General features: G+C 33.5%; 2 protein-coding genes across 19 annotated transcripts in view; one reads left to right on the forward strand and one right to left on the reverse strand.

The window, feature by feature from the left end:
• Window positions 1-5589, reverse strand: part of m1ap (meiosis 1 associated protein) — a 63834-nt gene extending 58245 nt beyond the window's left edge. For 2 of the 12 annotated variants that reach the window (XM_073905935.1, XM_073905932.1), the window contains exons 1-3: window positions 5423-5552; window positions 2926-3184; window positions 2391-2573 (exon numbers count right to left, since the gene is read on the reverse strand). In XM_073905935.1, the coding sequence (XP_073762036.1) occupies window positions 2391-2573; window positions 2926-3177 (435 nt within the window). In that variant the 5' untranslated portion in view covers window positions 3178-3184; window positions 5423-5552. Of the gene's footprint in view, window positions 1-2390; window positions 2574-2925; window positions 3185-5105 lie in introns of all 12 variants that reach the window. The other 10 variants (XM_073905939.1, XM_073905937.1, XM_073905936.1 and 7 more) reach the window with 8 other exon arrangements.
• The window catches only part of LOC141375156 (uncharacterized), a 53171-nt gene extending 43931 nt beyond the window's left edge, over window positions 1-9240 (forward strand). For 2 of the 7 annotated variants that reach the window (XR_012382757.1, XM_073907391.1), the window contains exons 2-3: window positions 6637-6696; window positions 6769-9240. Coding sequence is in view for 1 of the 7 variants with exons in the window: in XM_073907391.1 (XP_073763492.1) it covers window positions 6637-6648 (12 nt within the window). In the remaining 6 variants the exon portion in view is untranslated. Of the gene's footprint in view, window positions 1-4879; window positions 5528-6636; window positions 6697-6768 lie in introns of those variants that run through there. The other 5 variants (XR_012382756.1, XR_012382758.1, XR_012382759.1 and 2 more) reach the window with 5 other exon arrangements.
• The last annotated feature ends 204 nt before the right edge of the window (window positions 9241-9444 follow it).

Below are 9444 nucleotides of genomic sequence, written 5' to 3' on the forward strand. Positions count from 1 at the left end.
TATATTTACCTGATTCAAACACTTTGGACAATGTTTGAACAAAATTTAAAAACTCGTAAAAACGTGATTAAGACTTTTTAATACCTTTTAAGGGCCTTCATATTTCATAATTGCTTTATCAACTTTTAATACTTTTTTAAGACCCTGTGGACACCCTGTTTCAGTTCATTCATGGCAATTTGCATTTGTATGTTATTACTATTAGCAGTATTATTTAGTATATGCATATTTATGTTTGTTTTAATAAAAACAAGTTTAGATGTGCCCACCTGTCGGGTTTTGGAGATGTGCATCACAATATGGGGCATAAGAATAGGATGTGTGTCTGGATATGTCTACGTTTTTGGACCATACTTTGTTATTATTGTTTATTTATTCATTTGCTAAAAATTAGAAGTGAATTTAGAAATAGTTTTGAAACAAAACTTTGCGCTTAACAAACTAAATTAAATATGTAGGCTAATAAAAGTAAAGGAATAAAGAGTAAAAGTAAAAAGAAATTAAAGAGGCCGAATGGAGGAGGTTCGTTATTTATCCCTGTAATGCAGATGCTCTGTTTAACTGTTTTCTTGCTATTGAAGCATTCAGTTTTTCCACTTACAAAGTCTGCCATGTAAATAGTGAATGCTCCATGGTGCAACGCAACTGACTCTTAAAGAGAATGGGAGATGAGACAGATTGCTTTAATGCACATTATGCGCAAAACACTGGGTACTTTAACTCAACTCATGAAGGCCCTGTTCACACTGTCAGGTCTTGATGCCTAATTCTGATTTGGTGCTTATATATAAAACATCGCGCATGCGTAAAATTGGGTTCTAGCGCCACGCCACGCTAGCCACGAATAGTCTTGCCTTTAGCTCTGCAAAATATATGAAGTTCGCCCAACTTTAAAATGATTTTAGGGCGGAGGGAAAGAGCCGTCATCACAGCTTGCGCCTATGGTTTATATATGGTGTTTTCCACCATTCAGAGGAATTTGTGGGTATGAGAGAGATCTCAGGTCTAATGGGTGCAAATTGTGGCGACTGACCCCTTTGCTCCTCCATGTTTCCTCTGTTGTTGTTGTTTACCACTTCAGTGTCTCAACATATGCTCTTTCTTCCACGTCATTAAACCACGGAGAAGTACCATGCAAGTTTATCAACGTACAAAACCGAATGCCTCAATAAATCTGGTCTGCATGTTTACATGATAGTCTCATTGTCACATATCCGATTTATATATCTGATTTATTTCTACATATGAAGGAGCCCTGAAACCAATCTCTGAATATCAGAATGCATGAATTTTTTTTCGTGTTTACACGGTCATAGAACAAATCCGATCTGTGTTACATATGATCAAAATATCGGGTTTGGGTCACATTTAACTGGCAGTGTAAACAGGGGCTTAGAGAATAAGCACAACATATAAATGCCCTTTATGCTCTTGCTCCATGTGCTTTAGACTTTTCGCCTTGATTATTGAAATGACTCATCATTCTCGAGTCAATCAAAATGAAACAGTTATTTAAGAACAACCTATTACTAAAAGAGGTGGTTAGTGAGTGGTTAGGCAGTTAATGTAGAAGATGAACACTAATTCACATAAACAATGCATATTTAAACAAACTTGTTTGCAATATAACTTTTACATTACTCTGTATCTAAAATTTCATTTAAACAAAATTCAGTGACACACCACATAGTACAGTGTCTTAATTTATGACTTGATTGAATGATGTCTTTGTTATCACTTTACAAAAACCATCCGCTGGTTTTGTAAAAGTGCGTCATGCTTTCGGGTACAATTGTTCTATCATGCTGTATGGCGAGACTCAACAAATGGTAATAATAATGGTTTACAAAGTAATGTAATACTTTTGAAAATCACTATTGCAATATCATCATGCCTAATATCAGATACCAGAAAGCAATTCATTTTTGATCAATCAAATATTGGTTGTCTGGGATGCAGCAAGTCCAGAGACTTGATGTACATCATCCTTTTTTATAGAAAATTCACTTTAATATGTGAAATGAATATAAAGTGATAATAAACAAGTGTTTTCTCTATTTGAATAAGCAGAAGCTTGGACCCGGAAATAGTATTCCATACATTATGACATAACGAACGGATAGAGCACTAAATAAGTCAGGTTTTCTATGCATTTATGTATTGAATAGCTTTGCTATTTTTGTACAATGGGTGGTAGAATGAAATAAGTATTTGAACATATCTAATACTTTACAATTTATAATCAAAAAATTGATCCAAAATATTATTGGGGTAAAATGTGACCAAATGTTGTGACCCATATATATTACAAATTGAAAAGTCTTTTACATTATTTCCTTCACAAATAAAGGATCGAAAGCTGTTTTAATTGTAGTACTAGAAGTTCTCACCTCCACACAGTTGCTGTTGATGTCCCTATGAGATGTATGGCACATGTATTGTTTAAGCTGCTGCAAGCTGTCCAGCACTGCCTGTGTAAGCAGTGTGCCCCGTTGCCGAACACAGCCTTCCTGAGGCAGAGAACGAAGCTCCTCCACACAGGACAGCAGACGTGTCAAATTCCCTTTAACTTGCTGGTGAAGACAATGGGAAAAAAGGTTAATTTGGAACATTAAAAAACAGATACAGTTGAAGTTAAAATTATTAGCCCTCCTGTTAATTTTTATTTTAAATCATAATTTTTCAAATTAAATATTACAAAGCAATGATTTTCACAGTATTCCAATAGTTTTTTTTAGAAGTTATTATAAATTAATTGATATTATTAAAATTAACCATAATGTTTAGAAATATATATAAAAAAAATCATCTTTACATTAAACAGAAATAAAATATTCAGGGGGGCTAATAATTCTGACTTCGACTGTAAATTTGTATTTGTCATGTATAATGCATGAATATAAATACACATATACTCTTCCTCACCACAAAAGGTAGGAGGCACTCCAGTTGTACACTTATAGCAAAAACACTCAGTAGTGGTAGACGAACAGGCCCTGCCAGACTGCTGGTCAAAAAAAAGAAATTTTCCAGGGCCTGACACAGAACAGTGCACGTCTCTGACCACCAGGGTGGGGATGCATCTACAATCAACACACGAGAAGGTTGTCTGGTAAAGGATGATGAACTGCATGCTTGGAGAATTGAGGAGGAGCAGGATCTATTTCTGGCACTCATGATTCTCCTATAAATTGGAACATGAATAAAGACAAAATTGTAAACTAACTAAAATCTCATTTAAAAATATTACTGAAAAAACACAACAGGCATTTGATATTTATTTACTTAATTCACAATTTCTTTAAATTTCTTTCTTTTTTTTTTGAGGAAAAATAATTTCACACCACATGCTTTTTTAGTAACCTAAATTAAAACTAACATGTACATAAAACAATATGGATGTGGGTGGAGTGGTTGATGCCAGTAATACAATGTCTAATGTAATACTTGAACTATAACGTGAATACTTAAACAGGGATACATTTCCCAAAACCATCGTTAGCCTACTAGGGTCGCAAGTTCTGTTGTTACAAACATAGTTTGTTGATTTGGCATTCCCCAAATCTATTGTTCCAACAAACATTCTCAAACTGCGTCACAAACTTTTACACTTGCAACCTCTAGAGCAGTAATTAGAAACAGTTCCTGGCTGTGTTCTATTCTGTTATCCGCCTATATGCCCTATTCCTTTCGAACGTTCCAACATTTAAACTTGAAATGATAAAAAAAAAAGTCATCTCTCTTAGTTGTAATTTGCTTTTAAAGTATTTTTTTACAGGTCAGTTTTATCGATCTTCATGTTTACAATTGCACTCCCTTCACAGAGCACTTTGAAAACATTTATGTCATTTTGAAAAGCAGCCGTGGCTCATGACGAAAGCTAAAGATGACCTATTATTTAAAAGCAGAATTTACATTACGTCTCCAAAGCTTGTGAAAACAAAACATATACATAAATTAAAACTATAAACGTATGCTATATATATATTTATATACATATATTTATATATATATATATATATATATATATATATATATATATATATATAGCATACGTTAATGGTTTTGATTTATGGTAGGTTATTTATTAAGAAATGTGTCTGTAGCCTACTATTTATGACATGGGCCTAGTGGTTAGAACATTTAATAACAATAAAATAATAATAATCATAATAATTATTGTTATTATTACTTTTCTTAATAAATAGCCTACTACTGTATATTACAACTATTAACAATTTATATGATTTATATGAGATCAGAATACGTGCATAGAACATGGAATATTCTCAATAATATTTGTACAGGAAACATAGGACCTATATGTGCCGTTTACATATACTTTAGTTAAAATAGAAAACAAGTGCATATTTTTATCAAAACTAATATTGGATTTTTTTATGCATATTTGTGTAAAACAATATAATTGTATACAAAAAAATAATGGGCATCTTCTTTAAAGAAGAAGATACTTCGCCCCGTTTAGAGCGTCATTATGGAGGTTTTACCTTAAAACTAACTTAGTTCAAACGATGGATTTGTGAAAGAGAAACTATGGGTTTGGAGAAACACTAGTCACTATGATAGTTCAGCTATGAGTTATGTCGTTGTTTGGGAAACACACCCCAGGACAGAATGTATTGTAATATTACCACAATAATGGAACATTATAGAGTTAATCACAGTCAATATGAACAAAATGTTCCTCTGAGGAAAAAAAAGAAGAAGACTGAAAAATAGACTCCATTCCTTTTTTCAAAAGCAATGAAACAAAGAGCGATATTGTTGGCTATATCAGGGCAGATGGGGCAAATTGGTTAAATAAGGCACCAGCTCTTTGCAATCTAAGGACTCATCAATGGGATCCCACTTGAAAAGAGAGCTCTTTGAGAGCTCTAATGTTGAGCCTCGGGCCGTTCTCGGCGCTTAAGCACGACACATGCGACAAAAGAGACTTTGTCCGCTCTAAAAACAGCTCCATAGACTCGCTACCCCGAGATGAGCCGTAGATAGTGCTGATGAGAAAGCTAAAGGATGAAGACGGAAAAAAGGAGCAGGTGTTTTTTTAGTTTTCCGTACAGTTCAGTGTTGACAAAGGTACTCACGAGCTGTCAGTCGACAAACTTCAGAAGGGGTTTCGTTTGTTTTCAATCCCAGTGCGGAAGTACAATAAAAATAACTATAGGGATATTATTTGAGAAATATGTATATTTATTTTTTAACTTCATGTATATTTAGATAATGCGACCTAAATTTTGCGCGAGCATGATTACCGCGAAATTCCAGATGGATCACGTCAGTTACAACAGTTACGTTATTACATAATTTTCTATAACGTTACATAAAGTGGTTAATTATCCTCAAATGAATAACATTATATACCTTCAGTTTTCTACAGTCAATGAAGGAACTAACGTTACACCTGAAATATTTCCTCCGATGACTTTCAAACCCGGACACCCTTCCAAACTCTGGCTCCTTTGTAAACAAATCATTTGAGTCGAATCTTGGGCATGATATGAATCAGGTATGAATCGATTCTCGAATGAATCGTTGTTTTTAAACGTGTCGTTGAATTCAGTAGTGAGTGAAGGTTTATAATATAATATAATATAATATAATATAATATAATATAATATAATATAATATAATATAATATAATATAATATAATATAATATAATATAATATAATATAATATAATATAATATAATATAATACATTCTAATGTAATGTAATATAAAATAAAATACAATAAAATAATATAATATAATATAATATAATACAATATAATATAATGCAATATAATATAATATAATATAATATAATATAATATAATATAATATAATATAATATAATATAATATAATATAATATAATACAAATATAATATAATATAATATAATATAATATAATATAATGTAATATAATATAATATAATATAATATAATATAATATAATATAATATAATATAATATAATATAATATAATATAATAATATAATATAATGGCGACGTGGTGGTGCAGTAGGTAGGGCTGTGACCCCACAGCAAGAAGGTCGCTGGTTTGAGCCTCGGCTGGGTCAGTTGGCGTTTCTGTGTGGAGTTTGCATGTTTTCTCTGCGTTCGGGTGCTCTGGTTTTCCCTACAGTCCAAAGACATGCGGTACAGGTAAATTGGGTAAGCTAAATTGTCCAAAGTGTATGAGTGTGAAGGGGAGTGTTTGGATGTTTCCCAGAGAAGGGTTGCGCCTGGAAGGGCATCCCTTGGGTAAAAACATGTGCTGGATAGGTTGGCAGATCATTCCGATGTGGCAACCCAGGATTGATAAAGGGACTAATCCGAAAAGAAAATAAATGAATATATAAAATAATATAATATAATATAATATAATATAATATAATATAATATAATATAATATAATATAATATAATATAATATAATATAATATAATATAATATAATATAATACAATATAATATAATGTAATGCAATATAATATAATATAATATAATATAATATAATATAATATAATATAATATAATATAATATAATATAATATAATATAATATAATATAATATACAACTATAAAGCATAGAGTGTGTACATTAACAAATTTTAATTCTTTTTTTTTTTACAGAATACAATTTAAAAATTCTTCAACTCTCCAGGTGCAGTTTCACAACTATCATGTAATGGGGTAAGTAAAATTATGAAATCTAATCTGTGCTATTCACTTTCCTGCATGGATAAAATTTGTGATTTTGCACAGGTTGCAGACTCACTTACTGGAGCCTGAAGAGGCTTTAGCTGAAGGCTGTGTTGTGAAATCAGTACTGACACATGAAGACGAATCATCTCTGCATTATAGGCAGAAGTCAGCGTGAAGCTCCCACATCTGTTCATTGGAGATAACGGAAAGCAAGCAGAGGCTTCAATCCCTTCAGTGACGTTGTTGCCAAAATTGCCAAAATGGAAATTCAAGCTTTGGAATGCTTGGGGGGAATTCATCTCAAAATAGTGTGTCTGTTATGAAGGAAATGGGAAGTGAAGACAGGCCATTTAAACAAGAAGTTTAAGATGTTTTGCATTGTGAAACTTAATTTGACACTATAATACCAGAAACAATTTAACGTCTCAGTAAGCATTCCAGCTGAACACCACTAAAGTCAAACTTAAGATTCCCATGGCTTTAAGGTTTTAATGGTTGCAGCTGGAAGCATATCTGTCAGTAAAACCATATAACTGCTAGTTCAGTCCACTGTGGCAACCCCTGATAAAGAAGGGAATAATAAGCCGAAAAAAACTGAGTGGGTGTGTTTAATGTTTAGAGATGATATTACCAACACTGTCAATCATAAATGTGAATATGTTTCATATTAAAAGTAAATTCATACAATGAAAATCTATCACATTTAAAAGTAAATGGGGTCGGATCCAAACGCAGCATGTATTAGGATGGTTAGACAGGCAAGGTACAAAAAAGGGACAGATGGTTCCATGAGGGTAATTAGTAAACAGGCAAAGAGTCAAGGCATGCATAACAAACAAACATATAAAACAAACTAGGGTCAAAACACAGTATGACAATCCAGGAAATGCACTGAAATGTTTACTACAGGGAAACAAGACAGCATGGAAATCAGTGTATGTGGTGTATAAATAGTTCACGAATTGGTCCTGATGAGTGTGTAATTTAGGAGGAGACCTGAAACTGGTGTGTTACTGTGGGGCATGATAAGATATGTTGTTCCGGAGAATGGCCAATATTATCTGGATGCAGCCTTTATGATGCAAGCTAGGCTTGCATCACTCAGTGATGCAATGTCAGACACAATGCACTTAATGGAGTAAGTGACGTCACTGTGACAGGTAGGGTTAGGGGTGGAATTAGGTGAGTGCATTAAAAAGCATTGGATGCAGCTCAGATTGCACTCCACCAGGTCTGCATCCAGACCCCTCTCAGAATGGCAGGGAGTGTTCTCTAATGATCTGCAAGGGCTACATCACTACTGATCATAGCAGCATGAAATTAATCTTATTGTTTTATTTAATTTTTTTAAAGGGTGATCCCAATTGCCACTGGCTTAAATTCCTTTTTTTAATTATCTGTTATAAAGTTTATATCTTTTAATATGTTCATGTGGTAACACTTTATCATGGTTCAAGAAGGTCTAAATCAGGGGTGGACAAACTCGGTCCTGGAGGGCCGGTGTCCTGCACAGTTTAGCTCCAACTCAAATCAAACACACCTGGTTAGATTTCTGGTGATCTTAAAGACACTGATTAGCATGTTCAGGTGTGTTTGACTAGTGTTGGAACAAAACTCTGCAGGGACACTGGCCCTCGAGGATCAGGTTTGCCCATCCCTAGTCTAAATAATTGAAATCACTTCAATTTCACTTTATTAGTAAAAAAAAAAAAATTTTGGGTCACAGTACTTAAGTGAAAGTCTTGTGCCTCGGCTTACTACCTACATTTGTTCACAAGTAAAGCATTCATCATATATTGCTGTTTGACAAAATGATAAAATGAATTAGATAAGATTTATGTAAGCCATAAAAGCCATATGACAAATCGTATTTTGTGGGAGACATGAAAACGACATTTCAAATACAACTTTTTTCATAATCTTCTGAACATATTGAGAATTAGACCACCACTTGCTTCCTTGTCCTGTGTGTTTGTTCTCAGAATACATACTGTTTCATTCTCACTGCTTCAGGCAAGTTGATTTCTATTTCAGTTGCAGCTGGGATCAGAACATGAATGTCGCATTTATGAGTGCAAAGTGTTTCATTTATTCATCTCTTTTGTTGCCATTATTTGTAGCACATGGCTGTACTTGCAGCAACATGCTGTTGTTTTATGTGAACACACACTTAATAAGTGCTCTCATTGGTCAATATTTTCTTCATCTAATAAATCCCTTGCGCCTCAGAAAGCAATGGCGTTTGAAGGTGTCAGACGAGGAGTACAGACACTCTTGATTCTGGAGGTCATTAATAATATAATAACACTAATACTTAAACAGTAAGGCATTTTATAATGACCAAAACAGCATATTAGATTTTTTACAGTGTGCTCAGCCTGACGGTTTATCCATTCATACACATTTTCATCATCACATGATCTATTTTAACAAAATCACATGACCTTTTTAATGCGCATGCTGGATCGTTAAAAGTGTTTCCATCGCAGTTTATGCGCATCTTTTCTTATCGAATAAAAGTTTATCCTACTCAGTTATGGGTTTTTAGGTTTTTTATGCGCATTTTCAAAATGTATGCGCATCATGCCTATTCCATCAATCGTTTTTTTATGCGCATATGCAAAATGCGCATAAAAATAGGTGGATGGAAACATAGCTACTGTGGTCACACTGCACTTTTTGCCCCATAGACTTCCATGTATACACATTTGAATGCGTCAGACCGGAAATGCAAGC

Source organism: Danio rerio, chromosome 7, assembly GCF_049306965.1.
Source record: "Danio rerio strain Tuebingen ecotype United States chromosome 7, GRCz12tu, whole genome shotgun sequence".
NCBI lineage: Eukaryota > Metazoa > Chordata > Actinopteri > Cypriniformes > Danionidae > Danio > Danio rerio.